The following is a 24,442-nucleotide window of genomic DNA, read 5'->3' as shown; positions in this document are numbered from 1 at the left end:
ATCTAGACAGTATTCGATTCCTGTTCGACGTAGCTAGCAATAGTTTTAGTATAGTGGCTAGTGTAGCCTTGGCTGGGCCCTTTGGGGGACAAAGCTACATATGTTGGAGGTTTATCTGTTCTCTGCAGTCATCATGGAGATAGCCGAGTCAATGAATGCCTTTCGTGTACCAGGAAACCGCACCATATCAGAGAAGACTCTGCCTCCAACGTCCCAGCCTCCTACCGAGATATACGTCTTTAGTGAAGGCTTCTTCTTCTTTAATGCGGTGAACTTGGACCAGTGCTTCTTGTCATTGATATTAGTAATGGTGATTGTAAAATCGAACGGGTCAATTCCTGCGAATAAGTAATACAAATGCTGATACACGTTATTAGCACTGCTACTGCTGTATACAGATACTCACTGAGCCAGAGGCAACGCACAGTCCAGGGGTTAACATTGATATTCTCCGGCAGCACGACGTCGCATGGCCGGAAGAATATCTTGTGGTATCCAGCAGATAATGTTGGGAATAAATGCTTATCTGCTCTGCTAAAATTGTGTTTCAACCTTTTATTGTAGTGATATATTTAATCAAAAAGGCTACCATTATCGAATCTTGAAGAATTCCAGGTATAACCGAAATCTTACTAGTCAATACATATTTTGACTATAATACTAATGTATGTATAGATAGCCTAACTCATAGTGCCGCCGGTTACTACAGCAGGTTCCTGTATTATTTTTTTTGGCAAGGTATGATGGCAAGGAGAAGGTGATATTGCTGTGATGCCCATGTTCGAATGAGTTCTTAAATGACAAATTTTCTACAACTGTACCGGTCAGATAAAATCCCACTTGATATGGGATTTGTGGCTGAGGTAGATATTAACTATCTAGTGTCTGCCTATCTTGGAGGGATTATACGCCTAGATTCAGTGCAACCAGGCTACTAGTACCCAATAAGCAAAATGTTATATATGTACTCAGGTCTTAAACGGTAAGCGCAAATAACAGCCTTGGTACCCATTAAGGAAGTCAACGGTTTAACTTCTGGACCTCGGGACCTACAATAGGTGTACAATATTATATAGTACACCACATGCAATCTCGGGGACTGTGGTATGAAATTAGGTCGGCGTGGTCAGAAATTGCTTTGCAATTTCTGCGCCCACCAAGGCCTCCACCTCGCCACGGCCCGGTGGTGCATTTTCGCATAAAATAAACATAGTTATAGTCAGTACTTTTCTAAACATAATCAGTACCATGCCCTAAAGTGAAATCGATCGACGCTAACTAATATACTCAGTATATAGTTACCTAAATAATTTACACTTAAGTGTTTATCTATAGAAAAGCTGTACTATTTACTAGGTGGAATAGATAATAAGTAGCTTCAGTGTCTACTATAACAATAGTTACTATTTATACTAGATTTAAAGGAGCGTGAAGATTAAGAAAAAGGCTATAGATTATAGCAAAAAGTCAAGACGACTTTATGTGCTAGACAGCCAAAACAACGGGGCTTATCATAGTTAAAAGAAAATAGTCTGATTTTAGTCATAGTTAAAGGATTTTACCCAGTTTAAGCCATACCAACAGTACTGTGTAGATCCATTCTGTTCTCCTGGTCACACCGACCTTACGTTTCCTCGCCACCCTGCAATCTCAAGGTTTCCGACACTTGCACTCCAACTACCGGGAACCTTACAGCTCGGCGTGGTCCGGAAATCGGAACGGAATTACTATCGGTATAGCTAGAACTAAGATTCTCTAACTAGTATGATTAGGGTCATACATATATTATTACCAGTTAATGAAGGACCTTTACTTCCACGCCTTTTACCCGTTACTACTTCGGGTACCCCCCTCATTTCATTCGATCCTTAATCCCCTTTGGGGACATCGGGTTCGAGGGCGCTTTTTCTTATAAATACTAGGGGTAGTGGTGTAGAGTTAGGGGCAATAATATATAGTAAGGCCACTGGGCTGCCAAACCACGGTGAGGTTGAGATAGTGGTTAGACGAAATGCCAAGAAACCTCTTAATCACGCCGAGCTGCGACCCCGGGAGAAAAATAAAACTAAATTAGATTATGAGTCAGCTAGCTCTTGGTGGGGTATTGAAGACAGGATTCCATCCTTTCGAAGCTGGGATTGAACCCCCTCCCAGTAGGATCTTTTTCTCGCTTTAAAAAGATACTGGAAAGGCTATAGGGTGAAAAAGGAGCGTGGATTTCCTGTCGCGTCTCACAATTGGATCTTTATCCTTCACATAGCGAGCCCCTCGAATAGTGGAACTGACTCAACCCCGCCGCCATGCCCACCGTACATCTGCTCGACTATGTTGCTGGGAATGTCCGTTCGTTGGTGAATGCAATTAACAAAGTTGGGTATGATGTTGAATGGATTAAAAACCCCGAAGATCTGAAGAATGCAGATGTGAGTATATATCCTTCGTCAGTCAACTTTCTACCTGCGGTGTGCTAATCATAGCGCAGAAACTTATATTGCCCGGAGTTGGCCATTTCGGCCATTGCCTCTCCCAGCTTTCAGAAGGCGGATATCTAGATCCGATAAAGAAGCACATAGATTCCGGGAAACCTTTTATGGGGATCTGTGTAGGTCTACAGGCACTATTTGAAGGATCCGAGGAAGACCCGGATGTCCCTGGGTTGGGGGTGATACAAAAGCGAATGCAAAAGTTCGATGACAGTGCAAAGAGTGTACCTCACATAGGTTGGAATTCTGCCATGAACACCGGGGATGGTCCTTTAGGAGCTCAAAGTTTCTGTGGATTGAACCCAGACAGCAAATACTACTATGTTCACTCTTATGCAGCATTTTACACACCCGGTGTGCTGGAGAAAGATGGTTGGTCGGTCGCTACAGCCACATATGGCGAGGAGGAATTTATAGGTGCGATAGCAAAGGGAAATATTTTCGCCACGCAGTTCCATCCAGAGAAGAGCGGGCAAGCTGGCTTGCGGACTATCCGTGCTTTCTTGAAGGGTGACCAGATGCAATCACCTGCGCCAGACACCTCAGTCTCGGGCGAGAAGACATATGGTCTCACTCGCAGAGTTATTGCTTGTCTCGATGTCCGCACGAACGATTCTGGCGACCTCGTCGTCACGAAAGGCGATCAATATGATGTACGCGAGAAGGATGGCGTGAATTCTGGAGGCCAGGTAAGGAACTTGGGAAAGCCAGTCGACATGGCTAAAAAGTATTACGAGCAAGGGGCAGACGAAGTGACCTTCCTGAACATAACATCATTCAGAAACTGCCCAGTGGCAGACACGCCTATGCTGGAAATATTGCGAAGGACATCCGAAACCGTTTTCGTACCTCTCACGATTGGGGGTGGTATCAAGGACACCGTTGATCCAGATGGCACCTGCATCTCGGCCCTTGACGTCGCCACCATGTATTTCAAATCTGGAGCGGATAAAGTTAGTATTGGCTCGGATGCTGTTATTGCAGCTGAGCAATATTACGAAGCCGGCGAAAACCTGTCTGGGAAAACTGCAATAGAGACAATATCAAGTGCATATGGAAACCAAGCTGTGGTTGTGAGCGTCGATCCTAAACGCGTATACGTCAACGGTCCTGAAGACACCAAGCATCATACCATCAGGACACAATATCCGAATGCCTCAGGGCAAAACTTTTGTTGGTACCAATGCACTATCAAAGGTGGCAGAGAGGCCCGGGACTTGGATGTTCGGCAGTTGGCAAAAGCTGTTGAGGCCATGGGTGCTGGGGAACTACTTTTGAATTGCATTGACAAAGATGGAAGCAACAGCGGTTTTGATCTAGAACTTATTAACGATGTCAAAACGGCCATCAAAATACCAGTGATTGCCTCCAGTGGGGCCGGAAATCCTGGGCACTTTGCGGAAGTTTTCGAGCGTACTACTACAGATGCGGCACTGGGCGCTGGCATGGTATGTTGTTTTTATGTATTGGTCATGTCTTTAGCAGTAGCTAACAAAGCCAACAGTTCCACCGTGGTGAATACACTGTCAGCGAGGTCAAAGACTATTTAAGTGGCCAAGGGTTTTTGGTTCGCAAACCTGAGACTGATATTTAACCCTTTTTGAGGTATGTAGATACTAGAGACATTTGAATGAAAGGGTGTAAACTAGCTATTTTAAATTCCACAAGACTGTCTTCACTCAATTTAGGGCCTAAGTTACTCTGTACAGTAGTAGACTAATAATACGGAGTATAAGGCGGTCAGGCTAGTTGGTCGCTAGATCACGTGATTTGATAATACTTTGGTTGCCACCACTTCCGAGTTGCGCTTTGATCCCACCCATCAAACTCATACCTAGCACGTCTTTCGTTTCTCCTACATCTTCTTTGAACAACACAGTTACCTCCTGCTGGTTCTTGGGGCATCTTTTCCCTCTATCTCCTCCTATCCACCCCTTCTTCCAATTTAACCCTTCAAATATACGTTATACTCGATCCAGTACTACTGAGTCGTAATTTCTGGATTAGTCAGGTATCTTGTCGTGCGACAACACTGCCTGTTGCCCAAAGTCTTTCGCTGCTCAGCTTGCCCCAAGCTTCATCTACTTCTGGTATTGTTCAAGTATCAACTGCTCACCCTTGTGCATGGATTTTGCATTTCGATAAGACATCCAAGCCCCTGTTTTGTGCTACAACTCTAGGCTTCATTGCAAGCTAGAGGAGACTGGGAAGTTCTAATTCATCTATTGAACGGTGAAACCTCCTATGAAAAAAGAAAAGAAAAACAATAGGACATAAGAAGCATCCCTGTGGCTCACCTTTGTTTACCACAGTACTGCAAACTGTTACGCTTTGTATTCGTTCGGACTTTGTCTTGTTTGTATGCAGTTTGAACACTTACCATCCAGCATTCAGCAAAGGTCTTTAAGTTCATGAGTTCGAGCAATATCATCAATAGATATTGGTCTTGCGATTTTCAGGGTCTTATAACAAAGAGGATTCTCGAATCAAAATCTGTCGTTGGCTATTTGCCACACGTTTCCCAAGTGTTGTCTTGCCTATTTTATTTTCCTGTTGTATCCTTTCTCGCAAGAGCGATACCCCTTTAATCTTGATTTAATTACATTCGCAAACACTCTCGTTGGACGTGCAATTGAATACAATGTCATCCTCTGTTCACTTCAAGTTCAAATCTCAAAAAGAACCTTCAAGGGTGACTTTTGATGGCACCGGTATCTCTGTCTTTGAATTGAAACGCGAAATTATCAATCAGAGTAGACTGGGTGACGGAACTGATTTCGAGCTGTCCATCTACAATGAAGACACCAGAGAAGGTAAGTTGAACGAACCGATTATTCTTGAGTCCCATCACACCTTTTCTTTGCGCGTTGGCAATCTGGAGAAGGAAAATGCTAGGAATAGGAAACGGGGGAAATGGAAGGTCATGACGGAGGAGGGGGCGGCTGAGGAGGAGGAGGGGGAGGAGAAGAGGAAGAGGAAGAAGGAGAAGGAGAAGAGGAGGAGGAGGAAAAGGAAGACGAAGAAGAAGATCGAACAATAGAAGCACGAAGCAGAGAGAGAAAAAAAAGAGTAGGAGAATGAGCAGCTAACAGATATTTGTGACCTAGAGTACGATGACGATACCACAATCATACCTCGTTCGACGTCTGTTATAGCTCGGAGGCTACCCGCATCGCGACCTGGAAAAGGCGGTGCTACTCGTTACGTATCCGGAAAAATGCCTATAAATGCGCGCAACGCTTCTCGTAATGATCAAGTTTCATCGAGCCGAACAATGCCCAACCCTACCAATACAGTTAGCAACGGTGTCCTAGAACTTAACAATGCTCAGACCGAAGAAGAGAAGATAAATGCGCTTTTTAACTTGCAGGCTAATCAATGGAAAGAGCAACAGCAAGAGATGGCTAAGTGAGCATACTTCGTTCAACCTCATGATTCCTTCCATCTGATAACTTTTCATAGTGCTACACCTGTTCCGCTTGGTCGCGGGAGAGGAAAACCAATAAATGTCCCCGACCACCCTCCACCTCCTGGGTATCTTTGCTATCGTTGCCGTGAAAAAGGTTGGTTTTGGCATGCATTTCTTAGTTGGTGTCGAATTTGATGGTTGCAAATTGGCTAAAGCTCATGATTAGGTCATTGGATCCAAGCATGCCCAACCAACAATGACCCCAAGTTCGATGGCAAGTACCGAGTGAAACGTTCAACTGGTATACCTCGTTCTTTGCAAACCAAAGTCGAAAAACCGGAATCGCTCACAATAGATGGTTCTAATGAAGATTTGAAGAATACAGGCGTTATGGTTAATGCTGATGGTGATTTTGTCATTGCTAAACCAGACAAGGCGGCTTGGGAACTGTATCAAGAAAAAGCTAAGGCTTCGGCCGCCGCCGCCGCCGAAGCTGCAGCTGCAGAATACAGCAAGGAGCTGCAAGCACGTGGGCTGGAGTGCCCAATTGACAAACGGATGTTTTTAGAACCCACAAAAACGCCATGCTGCCAAAGAACTTACTGCAATGACTGTATTACAAATGCATTAATTGAGAGTGATTTCGTCTGCCCAGGGTGTGGAACAGAAGGTGTCCTGCTGGATAATTTGTCTGCAGACGACGACGCTGTCATCAAGATTAAGGCTTACGAAACTGAGAAGGTGGATTCCAAAAAAGAAAAAGAGAAGCATTCGGCAGCTCAAGAGAATCAGTCAACCAACAAACCATATGCCTCAACGGGCGATCCAAGTAGAAAAGCAGAACTATCGTCACCGGCTTCACCCCGGGCAGGTTTGTCGAAATATTCCAAGAAAAGGCCTGCAGAGGATGGTCCTCTTGGCGAAGCCACCGAAGGGTCAAACCAAACTTCCACGCAGAAGAAGCAGAAGGCTGAAGATAACCCTAAGTCGATCGAGACTTCGCCATCACAAGTTAATGATGCTTCATCTGGGTTTCAGCCTCTCCCTTTCGGCCAACAAATGCATTTTGGTGGATTCAATTTCATGCAGGCCCAGGGCATTCCTTCAATGGCATTCCCTGATGCTGGATTCGCTGGAGAAGGGTCGGGGTTTATGAATTCGGCTGGCCTAGCTTCATCCAATGCTTTCACTGCCAATATCAGCCAAACTTGGAATCCTATGGGCGGTATGAATTTCAATGCGCTGTCAAATGGTTTATATGGTGATAGCACAAACGGTGCAGTCAACTCTGGGTACGGCGCTACGAATATGTTCAATGGGATGGGTGACTCTCAAATGAACATGTTTCCCATAGCTCATATGGCTGGGGGTATGCAACAGAGTTTAGGTTTTCCCCAGGGACCAAGTATGGGTCATTTCTCAAACCAGCAGCGGACTACATTCAGCACTCCGTATGCCCGCGAAGAGGATACAGCGTACTTCCGCCAGCCAGTTAATCCACAACGACATCAAGCAAGATATAGGAGGATAAGGCCGAGTGATTATCGAGAGCTTTAAATGCTTTACAGAGATTCGCACTCTGTTCATGTTTTTTCCTTTGGGTCCATGTCAACTTGGGAGTTATGGGACATCTTCTATTGTGCATAGGAGTTACTCTTCTCTTTTCACATCGTGTATCTTTCTTGTTTGTATATCCTACACATGTGCTGTATACACTCGCCACAGGCTTTGCCTTGGTTACGTAACACTTGAATTAGAATGGATTGGAGCGGTGTGTTGTCGAAGTTGTGGTGGTTGGCAGGTCAACTCTGGATTGAAGCTAAACATGATAAGTAACCATGGAATGATAACTTAGCTAACTAACTATCATCCATTAGTCATTGACACGTGACACTTAACGAACAACCAAGTCAGATGACTGTCACCTGTGTAACAAATTAACAACCCAAAGAACCCCTTCCATTATCTCCAGCATCGGCCAACGGACTACAAATAACACATCCAGTAACCTATTGCATCTTAGTTATATTTGGACCAGAACTGCTTTACGTTTCCAATAGGCCCCTTTCTAGTTGGTCTCCGTCAAATCTGGCTGCCAGTCTAACCCAAGCAGACATCTCAGCCACTTTATAGACGAATTATATATAATAACCCTTTCTCTAGGGCGACTACTACAGCCATGGCTAAGTTCTCGAATAGCAACAGTAATACCTTCAATCAGTTACAGCGATTTCCCGACAAAGCTCTCCAGACTTCTGCACTTGCGAGCTGCTACAGTGTCAACACGTCAACATCGAGAGTTAATGGTTTCCATTACTACACTACGACTGGGGCTGGTAAGCGCATACATGGCTTGTATATTGTTAATTTGTACTGATGCCATAGTGCTACCTTTCACAGGAGCCCAGTGGTATCCCTGAGGTCCCCTCAGGGTCGAAAACCTTGTCTCCAAGCCCCCCGCCTGATCTCTCTACCCATGCAGGAATGGAGAGCAGTTTTTCAGGTAACATTATACCCGAATACAAAGGGGGGGCGGCGCATACTATCCCGGAAGAGTGTGAGAGGCTCTTCTGCGACACATTGTCTGTGATTTTCCTTGGTGAGCGGATTATCTCTGGACAAGAGTCGCTTGGGGCAGGTGCGTATCAAATTCAACCGAGTAGCTCAGGTTACGAGCATAGCCGAATTCAAGAGTGGATTGAGGTGTTGGACTATACAAGTGATTGTATCTACCGAGGATTCATGACCAGTTCGAATGACGAGCGCACCCTATTCATATTCTTCCGTGAACGTGCACTTGGCCAAGGTCTCAAGACTGGGTATGTTTATATTTCGGGGTTACGGGTAGATTACACTGAAATAGAACGGAAACTCACGGCTCATTTGACAGATTAATTGCTCTTTTTGAGCTAGCAAGTCTCCCTGAATTTGGGTGCTCTCAGATTGTTGCATGCATTCCGCGTTCGCAAGATGCAGCAGAGCTCGAAGTTGTGAGGAATTTGGGTTGGTGCGGATTTAACTTGACAACACTGCAACCGTGGAGCACTCGAGATTGTGTCGAATTGTCACTTAGTGCTGAATGGCTTTTTTGGGTGCTGAAGTTTAGCAGTGCGACGGTTACTTTGCAGCAAGTTGAAATAGTACATTGTATGTTGTCAGATTGGTGCTTCCGCTCCTTGATGGTTTAATGTTGATTGATGTGCTGGTTACTTTCACTACTAGATACTTGCAGTGGGGCACAATATAATGGATTCAATTGCTATTGGCGATCTCAATGAGAGTGTACTGACTGTACTAAGGTAGTAAGCGGACCTCGGAGTCGGAAGCCCGATGCTTCCTTGGGCGGTATGGTATGACCTCAGTATGACACTACTACTAACACTGACGTCTTTCTCGAAACGCAGCGAGTCTATATGGTTTAGCAGATCTCAGCTACACCACTATTCTGTAAAATAAAGCTATAATATTGAACCCCAGCATTAGACTACTCTTTATGTTCCCCAAGTTCCTTCTTCCCCCAACTGTGTTCCGTTCTCGACAACGCAAAGCGGGGTACTCGTCCTCAGCTGGACCCCCTGCCAGAACCTCGTCCATGGATGAGAGCTGCCAGAAATACCTAGGTAGCCAGGTATCATATATTCGGTGTTCTCGTTGCGCAACGGATTTATGTTTGACGTCCCAGATCATCAGCAAAGGGTTCACTGGTCGACATGGCCGCGCGTATCTCGTGTCGGCGGAACCTATCGTGTGTGCGGTATCCATCAGTACAACGTCCTCGCCGACAGAGTCACTCCCAAATACCATAATGCAGAAACCCGTATCACGTCAACTGGTCACAGGTGCCCATACAGTCAGTGATATCAGTTGTGCTTTCTGTGGGAATATTCTTGGATGGAAATATGTTGCCGCTGAAGAAGACTCGCAACGTTACAAGGTTGGCAAGTTCATTTTGGAAACCAAACGGACCGTGACATCCTCCTCATGGGAGTCGGATTCATATGCCGGGCCTGTTGCACCATCTGGACCAATGACTTCTGCAAAGGTGGATGTCGGTACACCGGGTGATTGTGTGGAGTTCGATAGCCAGGACGAAGACGAATGCGAAGATCTGTTTGCCGGTGTTTGGAGCCCTGGTCTGGCTATACGGCGGCGAAGCCGCAAATTAGATCGTCATACCTCGATTTTTGGCCTTACACCCTGAAGGACTATTATACATTATCTCTCTCTTTTTCTGTTTCAGCAATCGTGGCATCCTGATACCCTGCTCTCATGTTTCCTTTTCTGACCAATATCTGCGGGGTAACCCTGCAAAAGGCTTCTTAATGGTAATGTTTAAGCTACGACGATTCCAAGTGCATTCCCAAGGTTTCCATAAGTTTGAAAAGTTGTTGGGGTGGGTAATCTCTTCTTTGGTTCCAAGTAGTCCCGTAGTCGTTGTAACATTTTGTGGTATAGAGCCAATTCGTTATTTCTTGACGCCGACAGAAGCGAATAAGAGACGGTTAGCAAGGCAATGATCAATATGAAGGCTAAGGGGAACCGTTTGTTTTGCCGACTCGTGTTCTTTTCACATCTCCTTCCTGGTCACTTTCCTGAGCTGAGCGCTTCTGTGTAGATACCAGTTGGTTACCACCTGATCTCCGTTTGACAAGCGCCGAGAGATCATTAGCTCCCTTCGTAACTTTGTCCAACTGTACCATCTGCTCCGAAGGAGACTGCCCCATTATCTGACCCAGGATACCTTTCAGCATAGCTTCATTCCTCTCATCATGATCTTCGAGTAATACCGGGGGGCGCTTTAAATCAACTAGCTGTGGGCCAGTTAGATGTACGTGGTTCGAGGATAAGAATTCGAGGTTCGGATGGTTGAGAGAAACTTACTCTTTGCTCCATGTCTGCTATGATATCCTTCACATTGGCTATTTTTCTCTTCATAGCGGTTGCTTTGTCTTCCTCCATGGTACTACTATTATCTAATACCTTCTGCTCCTGAGCCAATCTCACCTGACAGCTTTCAATTGCTTTTTCCATTTGGCTCGCCGCTTCTTTTCTCATCTGTTCATTGGCCGTCCTATCGCTCTTGCTATTAGCGGAATTGTCATCTGCCTTATTGACAGACGCGAATTCCAGGGCAAGCGAAAGCTTATAGTGACATTCGGCGATCGATGGATCCTCCATTGGAAACAAAGACTGTCTCAAATCAAGTGCCGTTCTGAGATCAGTCACTGCATCCGTGAAACGTTCAGCTTCTAGCGAGATCTCGGCCTGGAGATCGTACGTATCTGCGAGACGCTCCTTAATTTGTTTAATATGATGAGGTAGATCTGCGGCTTTGCCTTTCCCACATTTTTCTTCTGCTGCGTTTAATCTCTTGAAGTAGAGTATGCGCGCGAGGTCGAGGACTTCAAAAGCATTTGCGAAGTCATCCTCGTCTTCTTCGGCACCTCCGTCACCATCGCTTTTATCTTCCCCGTCGGAATCGGAGGCGTCAAAGTTCTCATCTCCTGTGAATTGAAAATATGGCTTGTCCTCGACCTTCTGAGACTGCGCCTTTCCAGCAAGCACCTCCTTCTGAGCTAGTCCATTGGAAATGGCATCCTGAACAAGGCTATCACTAACAGTTGTAGTCCCAGACGAAGAGGCATTCACAGTAAGCGGATCATGTACCTGTGTCTGACTTTCTCCAGCTACTTTGGAACCAAGGACATCACTCTTGCTCACAGCAACATTGTAAAGAGATTTTCCATAGTAATATAGTAGATCGGCATTGTCAAGCGACAACTCCCCATTCAACCTAGCTTGGAGCTCTGTAGCCTCAGAATAAAGCTCAGCAGCAGCGTTGAAATCTTTGACGGCATCCTTGGCGGCAGCTCGCTCAGTCAGGTCTGTTAAGCGCGCCCTCATACTTTCGTTGGTATCTTGGAGCGGTGCAGCGCTCATTTCCGCATGGTCATACTCCGCCATTGCCGCGGTCTATTGTCCCAAGTATCTCGTTCCAAAAAATGTCGGTGTGATATAGTTTGGGGTGTTAAAGATAGTAAAAGGATCGAACTGAGTAGTCCCCTGGGAAACAAAAATTAAGATACACTATAGAAAAGAACAATGGGAAGCAGGTGGTGCAAGCGCGAAAGAATAAAAGAAGGAAATAGTTGTTCTCTATCTATTGGCATTCAATGACGGACTTATTTCCAAACTGGCGTGGGTCGCGTCAGTGGCCGCGCCACTCTATTTAATTTATCACGCGTCCGCCCACGCAGTCTACAGAGTAGATTTCCATCGCTTTTGGGGTTTGCTTAGTATCACTGGCAGCCGATACTGAGATCACAGCGAGATCATTAGATAACGCACGTTGAGTCAACTCTTATGGAGCCTGTTGCCTAGTCAAAAATTGATTGAAGGGATGCCCACGGCATAAAAACCGATATCCACGACTATTGAGGTACATGTGAATGCGTATGTAATGATGGACTCAGACCCGGTCCCTTCATCATCTCCTGCATTTGCGACCCCCGCGCACCCTTTGCGAAAAAACAAATCCAATAATCTTCCTACGAGGACGTCTATCCTGCCTATTTTACTTCCCCCCTCCACCCTTCGGCCCGTCGCTTTCCGTACATTCACCCGGAAACATAACTTGACGATTTCATCATCTGCACTACAGACTTTAGCTACCTTTGTGGGCAAAAATTGTGGGTCAGGATGGCGCGAAGAAGGCCTTGCAGAGCGAGTGTTGGATGAAGTGGCTAAAAGCTGGAAAAAGGCTGGAGGAGGTGTTATTGTCGAAGAAGGCAAAGGTGCCTCGCTACAAACGATTTTGCAAACTGTTGAAGGGAATATGAGCGGGGGTAGATTTGTTGTTGGAAAGACCCCGACAACAGATGGCGTGTCCATGAGTACCTCTCGAAATATGGGGAGTACGCACCCCAATCTACGTTTGTCCCCCTCTGCAGCGTCGACTCTAGGAGATGGAGAACAGGGAGACTCGAACCTTTCCTTTCACCCAAGAAATTGGATCAAGGTAGTGGATGCATTTGATATTCCGCGTCTGACATACAACGCCGACAAGAAGTATTTCGAGGTTGCAAAGTCGAAGGCTTCTCTCTTTCCACAGCCCTCTCATAAGACTGCCTTGTTCCGGGATCGTTATAATGTGATTCACCAGCGCCTACTACGAAATGAATCGTTTCAACTGTCATTAGGTTCTTCCAGCGTACCCTCATTGTCGCGATCATCATCGTCTTTTGCTCCTAATAAATGCTACAAGCTTACTCCAGTCGCAAACCTGCTAGGCAGGAGTGGTACTTCGCATTTGTTACTCGGCATGCTTTCTGTTTCCCCAACGGGTGATCTGTCCCTTACCGACTTGACTGGGAGTATCGCTTTGGAACTGAGTCATGCACGGATTATACCAGAGAATGGTGCCTGGTTTGCGCCTGGTATGATTGTGCTCGTCGATGGGATCTACGAAGAGGAAGAAACCGTGAAGGGGTCGACCTTGGGTGGGAACACCGGGGTTGGGGGTGCTATTGGGGGTATATTCGTCGGAGTCTCTATTTGTGGACCTCCCTGCGAAAGACGGGAAATGTCACTGGGAACCAAAAGTCGACAGGCCACAGGGGAAGTGAGCACTAGTGGGGGTTTTGGCTGGGTAGACTTTCTAGGAGTTGGAAGCGAACGCGCGCGGGGATCTCGTATGAGACATATTCAAGCGAGATGCTTACAGGACTTGCACGGAGGTGCAGATGACTCCCGTTGCTCCAAAATGGTAATTATGAGCGAGGTTAACCTTGATCATGTGAAGACGGTGGACGCACTGAAGCGGCTCTTCGGCTTCTACAGTGACTTGCCGCTGAGAGAACGGCCAATTGTTTTCGTTCTAATCGGGAATTTTGTCCAGAAGGCTATGGTCAACGGTAGCGGTCAGGCAGGTGGTATTGAGTACAAAGAATACTTTGACTCGCTCGCTATGGTGCTATCTGAATTCCCTTCTCTGCTACAGCATTCTACGTTTACTTTTGTGCCAGGTGACAACGACCCCTGGCCATCCGCCTTTTCAGCTGGTGCTGCTTCTGCTATCCCTCGTCAGGCTGTTCCTGAACTGTTCACTTCACGGGTGAAACGTGCATTCGCTATGGCGAATGCTGAGTCGGACCGATCTCAGTCATCCGAGCCTATTGGTGAAGCTATTTGGACTACGAATCCCTCACGCATCACCTTATTCGGACCGCTCCATGACATCGCTATAGTCCGCGATGACATTTCAGGGCGGCTGAGACGCAGCGCAGTGAGCATTGGACAAGATGCTGATAGGTCTACAGTAATGGATGAAGAGATAGAAAACCAAAGGAGCTCCGTAGCACCTGAAGGCTCCGTCGAGACCCAAACGCCACGAATAGGAGCTGAATCCTATCCGGTTCCTTCTGCAGTCAATGTGTCACGAAAGCTTGTCAAGACTATCTTGGATCAGGGTACCATGTCGCCTTTCCCACTTTCGTTGCGACCCGTCTTATGGGACTATGCCTCTTCCTTGCAGCTGTATCCATTACCATCAAGCTTTGTTCTAGCCGATCCTGAAGCGGCGCCGTTCTGTATGACTTATGAAGGATGTCATGTAATGAATCCCGGGAAGCTTATTCCAGAAGGTGATTTGTTTTCCGTGAGGTGGATTGAATACGATGCTTCCAAGAACCGAGGAAAGGTGAAAGAGATGCACTAATAGCCATTGATTATCAGGGTGGGGGTTTAAACCACGTCCATAACTACATGCCACAGTTTTTCATTTCTCGTGACAGAGCAAACCCGGGACTATGTAATACATGGTAATTAGAACTATTTAGAGATTCAATTTTGATTCAGTGCTGCGGCTGAATATAATCCTTGCATGGCTTTGTGAGCCATAACATAGGTTGACAAGATCTATCTTCTCTAGGGACGGAAACATGTTGGCGCCGTATGTCAAAAACCTTGAACTCGATGTATTCAAGAAATGCTAACGAGGTTTCCGATAAACCAATAAAAAGTTAGTCACTGGCAGTAAAAATGCCCTTAACACGGCAAAGAATGGATAATATACAGGAAGTTTGTCAGCCAAGGTCCAATGCGAAGAATAACTGATAATGAAGCTGAAAGTAGAAAAGAAAACACAGCCCCCAGTAACTAACGCCTTGATTCTGTGAACTCTGCCGTAGGAGCTAACAATGCATTAATTTCGTTGATCAAGCTCGTGACGGAAATCTCCTGCCAAGATATGGAGCCAGCAAAAATGACTCGTACAACATGATCTCAAAGAAAAGAGCCGCCGGGTGAAGGGAAATTATGTGGACCAAATCACTGTACACATAGCTACAATCGCGACGGACGTGACACATCTAGATACCTTATCTGTACCTAGGAAGAAACAGAAAACCGTAAGAGGGGTGGGCGGCGAGAATCCAACTAGATCTAGTGGCTCATGACGAGGCAACCCAATATGTCCAGAGGCTGAGGAAGCTTTGCGACTCTAATCAATCATAATAATATCCGCATTTTGTGTGGTGTCACCAGCCTTGTGCCGAATTGTAACATTTGGCGCAGGAATCAATTTTGCTGATTCGCTGAGTATGCCTTCAAGGTTTCCATTTTCTGCTGTCGACTGTTGAACAAAACTCTTCGAGCCGTTGGCTTTCGCTTCAGGTGTCGAGTCTGCCAAACCTACACTGCCGCTAGCCTCAAAACATTTGTCGAGCTCTGTCAGAAGATTCCCAACTTTGTCAGTCTCGGCGACAACTCCATTACCCAAACCTCTCCAGCCATCACCCTTAGAGTTATATAACCTTTCTCGAAGCTTCAACTTGAGTTGATCCTGGCTTGATCCTTCCTTAGGACTGCTCAGCTCTTTCAGAATCCAGACCATGTGACTAAGGTGATGAGTGGCAACTAATTGGAAGCGGAAGCTCTGAGCAGGATAGTGAATCTGAAATGTCTTCGCATTACGAACAGTCACTTGCACCTTCAGTGGCTGCTTGTTAGACGGGTTCATCAAGATCCGGTCTAGGGCTCGCATTAATGGAAGTGTAAGCAAGAGAAGTTCAGCAACAGTGTCTAGACCCGCGTCGGTGGTGCTGTGATTCAACGTGGATTCAATAGATTTCTGTATGCGACGATGTGGGTTTGGAAATTCAAGAGATAGGCCTAAGCGCAAACGAAACAATGACTTGGTTCGAGATGCTAGGAGAATAGGATCATACTCTATAGAACTCGGCGGCATGGTTGTTTCAATATTCAGAGTGGCGAGGAGGTCTTTCTCGGGGCCGTAGGCAAAGGTGACATGTGACAGCGACAGAGATCGAGGCTCCATTTTCTTTCGCTGAAGGCTCTCAAAAATTGACAAGACACAATCAAGTCTTTGCAAATTTTCCATGAGTTTGGGAATGACAGGACGGCCAGGCGGAGCCAGCAGGCGGATAGCGAAGCCAGTACCTCTCTTTTGGAAAACCAGCGAATGGTCCCATGTTGAATTCAAAGCGCTGAAAGTTTTGGTTGGTATCAATAAATTCCCATAAGCGACTATAATGGCAGCCTTCTTGCAAGGATCTATCCCATGAAACGCGAGGCGGATCGTGTCTTTGGTGCGAACCCTCCTCTTTAGCCCACTAGGTAAGGCTATCCGGAATGCTTCGGGAATTGTCGCCACTTCATAACGCATAAAGATTTCAGGAACATGAAGGTCCGGTTCAATCACCAGTCGTTGTAGAGGGGGGTAAAAGTCAACGGATTGTAGGTCCACTAAATAGCGCGCATTGGTATGAACTGCTAGAATCCCAGAAAGATAATGCCCCAAATCTGCAAACGAGGGGTAGCTGATATTCTGGCTCACAGGGAAGAATGTACCGCTTATGACCTGGGCTGAACGAAGAGTAGCAGAAATATGTGTGTTTGCATCAAAGACTGAATGACTTTCTGCTGTCGTTGTTGTCTGAAGTTGCACCACCCACCAGTTGTCACCGTCCATGCTGCTTGTTGCTGCTACAATCCAGTTGCGTTCCCAGAGATGATGCCAGAAAAAGGAAAACCGCAGGACATTGTTCGGAAACATTCTTCGAAAATCGATCTTTAAACTTCTGGGATTCACTGTTTCGAAGCCCAGCATTCTAACGTTCGATTCAATCTCATCTATCGCAGCCATACAGCGAAGTCGTGCAACTCGGGCCACTATATCCTCGGCGGAAGACTTGTCAAAGCTGCGATCATTGTCAAGTCGGTCCTGAGCGCTGGGGGTAGCCGATATAATGCTTGCTCCCGACATCGGCTCAATGGAAACACTAAGATGCCTGGACTCTGTAAGTTGGATAGCCAATCCACAGTCTCCAGGCTCAGTCCTAGTCAGTTGAGCCTGTAGAGATAATCTGCCGGCAGAGTAAAGTGGACTTTCGCTTATAATGCGATATGCCGAGGAGAGTATGTGAGAAATATGCAGCGCGATGACACTTCGCAGAATACATTCCATAGAGAGGCTCTCTGTGTTGAACTCGATCTCTTCGCTGTCAACCTCTTGGCCGTCTCTTATCCAGCGCAAGTCCAAATAAGGGTACCTATAGCCATCATTCTCACCGTATATTCGACCGCTCTTGATCCCAATCTCTAGCCAACTTTTAGCTCCAACTTTTTGCGTCCAGTAATGTACAACGAGAGTTCGGTGCAAAAGCTCAACACGCAAGACATCGTACCAGAGGCCTCGGGCCAATTCCATAGCCTGCTTAAAGAGTATGTTGATCTTGTTGGTGAGAACGAGACTGTGCAAAAAATCGAAGCATCCAGCAAGGCCACCATTTCGGAGGGCGTCATTTATCTTGACATCAAATTCGTTGAATATTCGACCCTTGGGGATCGGTGACGATGGATTGAAGAGAAACCGTACGTCAACGAAATATAACTGAGAAGATTCGTCTTCTTGTCCAATTGAAAGATCGAGCTCAAATTCGTTCGGCACAACAAATGTGACCCGGCCATCACGGATGCTATACGTTTGAAAGGCGCGAGGGACTGAATCGTGCAACGCCAATCTCACACTTATGATCCTGTTAATTTTCTGCAATCTCTTGAGCGTATGTTTGCCAGTCAAGGATCTAGGCGGTTTATACCCAAGCTAAATATAAACAAGTTAACATTGATTATCAAAAATATTATAGGAAAGATGGAGCGCACATCTGACATGGAAGATACTTTACCCTTGGACAAGACCTCGAGAGCCGTTCTTAAATCCGGGTTAGCTACTTGGGCTTGTACCAAATCTCGCTTCATATCACCAATCCATTGCAAAGCACCCATATAAGCCTGATGACGAGTACGGATAAAGTTTTGAAGGTCAATTAGCTTGCTAACATCAGCTGCTTGTCGGCCCCATTGGGACAAGACAAGGAGTTTGATGAACTCTGCACGCTTAGCATGTGCAAAGTCGAGGATCCGTGCTTTTTTCCGTAGATTTCCTGGGCTCTGATTTCCATATGACTTGCCACTAGCGGGCAATTGCAAAGAACTTGAATCTTGAGGTGAAACTTGGATGTCTGCCATCTCCGTGATCAAGTCGGAAAGATCATTCCAGGATTGTTGCACAGATCTATTGATTAATTTTGAGAATGAGAAAAAGCCTTGCGTTATGTGTGGCAGCTCTGGTAACTCCGTAGATTTAGTCGGTATAATTTTGACCGCAGACGCGTCTTCGGCTTGACTAGGATCAGCCGCATTCTTCGTCATACCATTGATATGAACTCGTTCCGCATGTGAGTCGCCCAAGGTGGAATTTCGACTGATATCTGGTGTCAAAGATCGCATATTGTTTCTTGGATCGTGAGCAGCTGGCCCCTGCCCGGCCCCACCGATATCTGTATTGTCCATGACTACCCCCGGCATGTCTGGACGCGGAGTGGTGACTTTATCCTTTCGAGCTCTCCCCTCCTTCACCCTCTGCGCAGTAGAGGCGACGGCCTGATGGCGGTGCTTTTTCGGGTTCGAAATAGCGAGTGGGGCAGGAAGGGAAGCGGACGATGCACTCTGCGTCTGGATCTGGGGCTCAGCGCAATGCCATGTATGTCCATTCAAAGCGTGGAATAACTCAACTGGACGGTCGTAGCGGCATTCAAAGGTGTTTGCGGTGATTTTCCGAGGTCAGCTCTGTCGCGTATATTCAATTGAGCGACAAAGTAAGTCGTAGGGCGCAAGGAAAAGAGAAGAAGAAAAGGCAAAAGGCCTTCTCTAGAGATTTAACTTGCTTCCAGCTGGGACAATGACTTTGCAGATAGGCTAGTCAAATGCGAGCTCGTGACTATTAAGAAACTGTGACTGTTTGTATTACTGGTAGCAGTTAAGATGAGAGGTATTATTGCGCATCTAGGGTCAGGGCCCTCAGTGAGATATTAAACCTGGAAAGCACAAAAGCGGGGAGCTGGAGTGAGGCCAGAACCAAAGTGTACAATACAATCAAAATTTGAGAGACATGCAGATTCCCAACAAGCACTATTGAGAGAGTGATATAATTCTAAAGGTGGAACTGATCATACCAGTGCAGAAAACTTGTGAGATTGTGGAGAAGTGAATTGGTTGAAGATGGAATCCGGCGCGATGCAATGCGAACACGGGAGCAGTGGCTGATTGGTTGGTGCCTTTATGCCTTATGGATCATAGATACTTACAGTGGCAGGAGTATTGGCCAAGTGGCCATTTTACACCAAGATCAGGCTCTTTAGTTGCAGTTATTAGATATAATTACGTAGAAAATGTCTTTATTAGGTATTAGGATAGTAAATAATATCCATATATTTATCTTTGTCTTAATTCATTGGAAAAATCTAATTACTGTACACAGTGTATGGTCTAGGAATTAACAGAAATTAGTGGTACATTTTTTCCTAGTATAAATATATGGACTATATATTTACAAGTACCCTCATTTTAATGTAAATTCAGTACTGTATAGTCTGTTAAATATAGAAATAATTATTGTCTTCATATATGAAAGGCCATAGGCCTAACAATTATTCAGAAAGACCATATTATATACCCAGTACTTTGTAGTCACCATGTATTTAAAGAATAAGTATCCATGTATACTGTATTAAGTTTGGTTGGTCTAAAATATGTGTGGCAAACCGTACAGTGGTTGGCTTGAGTCTGTGAGGTATGTACATACATACTAGTACTTCATAGAGCTATTATATGTACTACTGTGTATTGAGCTCCTAGTCACCTATTGCTAGTACGGAGGAGTAGTATTGTAATAGCTATAAGCTATCAACAGTATGAAGGACTGAAGTGTTTCCGTGAAATACATGAATGTACGGAAGCTGGCAGGCATATCAGTTGCTTCCATAAGGATGGGTAAGGTATTGTAAAATATACAGATGCGGATAGCTTGCCCCTTCAAAGTCAGAAGTTACCTATCAACACCCAACTTCGTGAATACTACCTATCACTGCTGGACGGGGCTTTTTTCGCCATCCCTGGATATATAAGCAACAGTCTTTTTTCAAGTTGAGGCTATGAAGCCTAAGGCTTTTTCGACGGAAATTTTATGCGTTTATATGTCCGTCTGCTGACTGCAAAGCGGCCATTGTATGCGTATACAGAGTCTTCTGTCTCCTTGCTACTTTCTGCCATTCTTACTAGGATCTACTCTACAACGAGCAACCACAGGATATACAAACACCACCTGTGTATCTTCCTATCTTCCAGAAGTAGGTATCACTACCCCACAGCCGTCACCTGACCCTCATATAAGGGAAACCCCAAGGTATGTACATTAAGACATACTTCCCTCGTCCACGGCTTCTTCTCACCTTTTTAGTATCTTTCCCTTAATCATTGTGCTGTATCGATCATTTGGTGATTAGAAAAGTGCAAAAGAGCGATTAATTGGCCCCTCTCCGAGTACCAGTACACTTTTGCGTCCTTAGGATATGAATGTCCATGACATATTCCAGAAGCAGTATGCAGGGAGATGAAGGACTATCGCCTCCGCAGTACCCAGGCGATGATACGCGCCCGACAAGTAAGAGGGAGCTTGCTGGGTGGTATAGCTATAGCTGGGCAGCCGAAGTATTCACAGTATGCGCCATGGGTATGTACGATGCCGAGCAACGTATCCAACTAGATTCACCTTTCTTTGTGGCTCGTCTAATCTGTGTCTATGGTCTAGGCTCGTTCCTCCCTATTACGCTAGAGCAAATGGCCCGAGATCGCGGCGTCCTTTTTTCAGATAAAGTAACTCCATGTCGGACAACCTGGAAAGCTCCACAGCAGTTATCGCCACATGAGGTATTAGGCCAAACCCTTCTCAATACATCGCACCAGGGCCGAGATGTACCTGGTGCAAGCCAGTGTGTTGTTTACATTTTTGGCATAGAGGTTAATACTGCTAGCTTCGCCATGTATACATTCTCAGTGAGTGTCTTGGTTCAAGCCGTTTTGATCATATCCATGTCGGGTGCTGCAGACCATGGGACTTACCGAAAAGTCTTCTTGTTGACGTTCGCTCTCGTTGGCTCCATTTCTACAATGTTATTTCTCTCAGTTGTACCAAAGCTCTATCTCCTTGGGGCTCTTTTTGCAATTATAGCAAATACCTGTTTTGGAGCGTCCTTTGTACTCTTGAATTCGTTCCTACCGCTTCTAGTTCGCTACCATCCATCTTTACTTAGGGGCAGTGGTGAAGTATCCAGTCAGGGCGCAATGGGAGACAATGCCTCGAGTAACACCTCCCACGATGTGGATGACCTCACGACGCCATTACTTCGCTCCGTTCATGTTCATAATGGAACGGCCACAGAAAATTCAGCCCGTGTGTCTCTCGCAGATACATCACGAGAGTTGGAACTCTCCACGAGAATATCTTCATATGGAATTGGAATTGGTTATATCGGCGCTGTATTATTACAGATAGTTTGCATTTTACTTATCATCAGCACTCATCAAACAACGTTCTCTTTGCGACTTGTCCTCTTTGTGATAGGACTGTGGTGGATTATTTTTACGATTCCTGCAGCGCTTTGGCTACGGCCTCGTCCTGGTCCGCCACTATCATGTGCTCAAGACGGGAAACAATACCACTCATGGCCTGGCTACATCATTCATGCTTGGAAGTCACTGGGTCGTACAGTGGTTCGGACACGACGCCTGAAAGATATCCTGTTATTCCTTGCATCGTGGTTTCTTTTAAGCGATGGAATTGCTACTGTCAGTGGCACGGCCGTTCTTTTTGCTAAAACTCAGCTGGACATGCAGCCTGCCGCATTGGGTATGATCAACGTTGTTGCAATGCTTGCTGGAGTCTTTGGTGCGTTTTCCTGGAGCTACATATCACGGTTGCTTAATCTTCGCGCATCACAGACTATTATTGCATGCATTATCTTATTCGAATTTGTACCACTCTATGGCCTTCTTGGGTTTATTCCAGCAATTAGAGATTTGGGATATCTTGGCCTCCAGCAACCATGGGAAATGTTCCCCCTCAGCATCGTTTACGGTCTGGTTATGGGTGGGCTATCTTCATATTGCCGAAGCTTTTTTGGGGAGCTGATACCCCCTGGGTACGAGGCAGCCTTTTACGCCCTGTATGCTATCACCGACAAGGGCTCGAGCATCTTTGGCCCAGCTGTCGTTGGCATAGTCACAGACCGCTATGGGGAGATTAGGCCTGCATTTGTCTTTCTTGCCGTTCTGATACTGCTCCCACTACCGCTCATGCTCCTTGTGGATGTTGACCGAGGAAAAAGGGACGCTCTTGCATTGTCAGCAGAATTGGAAAGTAGCCAAAAACTCAATGCGCCTATCTATGGAGCAGTGCCGTGCGGTCGAAACGATAGTGAAAGTGCTGTAGCGCGGAGTGAGTGATGATTATAATCGGCTGCCTTCCTACACGGTACTACACCAGCATGTGGTTAAGTATGACCGGAGTCATACGGGTCGAATAGACAAGGGAATTGTGCTGTTGTTTCCGTTCTTACTTATTTCCCTGCTGTTTTAGAGTGCCAACAATAGTACAGGATCATATTCATAGGTTGTCCCGTAACGTAATTAGTATGTTGTAGGAGTACAGACGAGTGGGTTTTCTTTTGCCACAGGCATGGGGCAGAAGCTGGAGGTAGCGGTGTTATAAACACTCGTTATTGGATCAACACAAAACGTTCTTTGGTGTGTAGTATTTCATACAGAGCCAATGTACGATATAATTACTCCGGAGTATACTCGTACGCTACAATTGGGATATGCTATACATGGTTCGTGGAAACCAGAATGGAAGCTACGGAGTCCGCTAGGTAATAGTGGGCAAAGATTGAAGCTATCGAGCCTTAGGTAAATGCTGGTAGATAGGCACTAAGTAGTAGTATTTATCCAATCCACTTCCCCCTCTCCGGAAAACAAACCATTGCTTGGGTTGTAGATCAAAAACAAGATCACATAGCCTTGATGCAACTATCTAATATGAAGAGGATCTTAAACGCTGCTTTTCCTTGGACTGTGATCGACGAGTACGGTATTGGTTATTACAAATCCAGATACTTAAGTCTGCTTTGTCTCACTTCGTTTTGTTTACTGGGAGATTGTGGGTGGTGGGAGATATTAAAGGGATTACACAGGCATAGAGCACTGGGGTTGAAACAGAAAACAACATACTAGTAAGATACAATGGTCCATGGGAAAGGAAGGCAGCAAAGTAGATGATAAATTTATCTTCAACAGTTGATCAACATGACAAAATTACAGGATAGAACTATCTGTATCCGAGTGCATGTTGCATGTCTACTTATTGCTTATTACTCTGTACAGCCTATATATCCTGCAGTTGGTTATTGGCCCAACTTAAATGTGAGGTGCGTATGTAGAAAAAGATATGAGCATAAAAGTTGATTATTTCACTTTCATTATAAACCTAAGTTAACATTATCAAAATACTGTGTCAAAAGTATTGCAACAAAGCCCAAAATGCACCAAACTTGGTATGTTTAAGCATTCTGGATCGCACCAATATAGCTCATGTACCGCCAGTACAAGAATTATCTTATCTCTAACCTTTTTTTACACAAAACGTATAAATATAATTATTATATATTTCATTTTATATATATTTACTATCAGCCTATATAGATTCATGGTGATAAAATAAAATAGATCTCAAGATTACAAATTCTTTATCAAAATTCGAGTGTTGCAATCTTTGACTAGAAACATTATTTGCCTTACTACAAGAAGGTAGTGTTTGAACTAGTCCTGAGTATGTACACAGTACTACAGTGCATACATATATGTATCAATTTTAGAGAGCCATCTGGGTGCACCGAGCGATCATCTTGAAGCTGAAGCATATCCCCACTTCCAAGCATTCCACTCACTACATAAATCAGCAGTTGAGGAATGGCCGTAAGTTTACTCCCTTCCCTTACTACTAGTAGGACACTAGACATATACAGAATAAGAAAGCAATAACTCTATGTTTCACTTGTTAATTAGCTAGTATCTTACTTTATAAGTCAGCAGCAAACCAATATGACCTGAAATCTTCTACGTATTTTTAATGACA

At 45.3% G+C, this 24,442-nt stretch overlaps 7 protein-coding genes across 7 annotated transcripts; 5 read left to right on the top strand and 2 right to left on the bottom strand.

Moving 5' to 3' along the window:
• Nucleotides 1-2,300: 2,300 nt before the first annotated feature.
• ANOM_005861 (imidazoleglycerol-phosphate synthase) lies at nucleotides 2,301-4,187 on the top strand (the record flags this gene model as incomplete). Its single annotated transcript, XM_015551118.1, has 3 exons — nucleotides 2,301-2,423; nucleotides 2,483-3,931; nucleotides 3,988-4,187. The coding sequence occupies 3 exons, from the start codon at nucleotides 2,301-2,303 to the stop codon at nucleotides 4,075-4,077; spliced, it is 1,662 nt and encodes a 553-aa protein (XP_015406439.1). The 3' UTR covers nucleotides 4,078-4,187.
• A 937-nt stretch (nucleotides 4,188-5,124) lies between these two features.
• Nucleotides 5,125-7,449, top strand: ANOM_005860 (cleavage polyadenylation factor subunit MPE1; the record flags this gene model as incomplete). Its single annotated transcript, XM_015551117.1, has 4 exons — nucleotides 5,125-5,296; nucleotides 5,576-5,891; nucleotides 5,946-6,046; nucleotides 6,119-7,449. The coding sequence occupies 4 exons, from the start codon at nucleotides 5,125-5,127 to the stop codon at nucleotides 7,447-7,449; spliced, it is 1,920 nt and encodes a 639-aa protein (XP_015406438.1).
• Nucleotides 7,450-8,195: 746 nt separating this feature from the next.
• ANOM_005859 (uncharacterized protein) lies at nucleotides 8,196-10,093 on the top strand (the record flags this gene model as incomplete). The annotated part of the gene is made up of 5 exons (XM_015551116.1): nucleotides 8,196-8,228; nucleotides 8,278-8,711; nucleotides 8,783-9,039; nucleotides 9,192-9,253; nucleotides 9,575-10,093. 5 exons carry the CDS (start codon nucleotides 8,196-8,198, stop codon nucleotides 10,091-10,093), a joined length of 1,305 nt encoding a protein of 434 aa, XP_015406448.1.
• A 328-nt stretch (nucleotides 10,094-10,421) lies between these two features.
• ANOM_005858 (SHNi-TPR domain-containing protein) lies at nucleotides 10,422-11,856 on the bottom strand (the record flags this gene model as incomplete). Its single annotated transcript, XM_015551115.1, has 2 exons — nucleotides 10,422-10,703; nucleotides 10,774-11,856. The coding sequence occupies 2 exons, from the start codon at nucleotides 11,854-11,856 to the stop codon at nucleotides 10,422-10,424; spliced, it is 1,365 nt and encodes a 454-aa protein (XP_015406449.1).
• A 496-nt stretch (nucleotides 11,857-12,352) lies between these two features.
• Nucleotides 12,353-14,608, top strand: ANOM_005857 (DNA polymerase epsilon noncatalytic subunit; the record flags this gene model as incomplete). The annotated part of the gene is made up of 1 exon (XM_015551114.1): nucleotides 12,353-14,608. One exon carries the CDS (start codon nucleotides 12,353-12,355, stop codon nucleotides 14,606-14,608), a length of 2,256 nt encoding a protein of 751 aa, XP_015406454.1.
• A 783-nt stretch (nucleotides 14,609-15,391) lies between these two features.
• Nucleotides 15,392-18,780, bottom strand: ANOM_005856 (mediator of RNA polymerase II transcription subunit 14; the record flags this gene model as incomplete). Its single annotated transcript, XM_015551113.1, has 2 exons — nucleotides 15,392-18,016; nucleotides 18,076-18,780. 2 exons carry the CDS (start codon nucleotides 18,778-18,780, stop codon nucleotides 15,392-15,394), a joined length of 3,330 nt encoding a protein of 1,109 aa, XP_015406455.1.
• A 2,073-nt stretch (nucleotides 18,781-20,853) lies between these two features.
• On the top strand, nucleotides 20,854-22,755 carry ANOM_005855 (MFS transporter; the record flags this gene model as incomplete). Its single annotated transcript, XM_015551112.1, has 1 exon — nucleotides 20,854-22,755. The coding sequence occupies one exon, from the start codon at nucleotides 20,854-20,856 to the stop codon at nucleotides 22,753-22,755; it is 1,902 nt and encodes a 633-aa protein (XP_015406456.1).
• Nucleotides 22,756-24,442: the final 1,687 nt, after the last annotated feature.

Source organism: Aspergillus nomiae (genome assembly GCF_001204775.2).
Source record: "Aspergillus nomiae NRRL 13137 chromosome Unknown contig00153, whole genome shotgun sequence".
In the NCBI taxonomy this organism is placed as follows: Eukaryota; Fungi; Ascomycota; class Eurotiomycetes; order Eurotiales; family Aspergillaceae; genus Aspergillus; species Aspergillus nomiae.
Note: the sequence above shows the minus strand (reverse complement) of the source record. Positions and strands in the feature narration are given on the sequence as shown.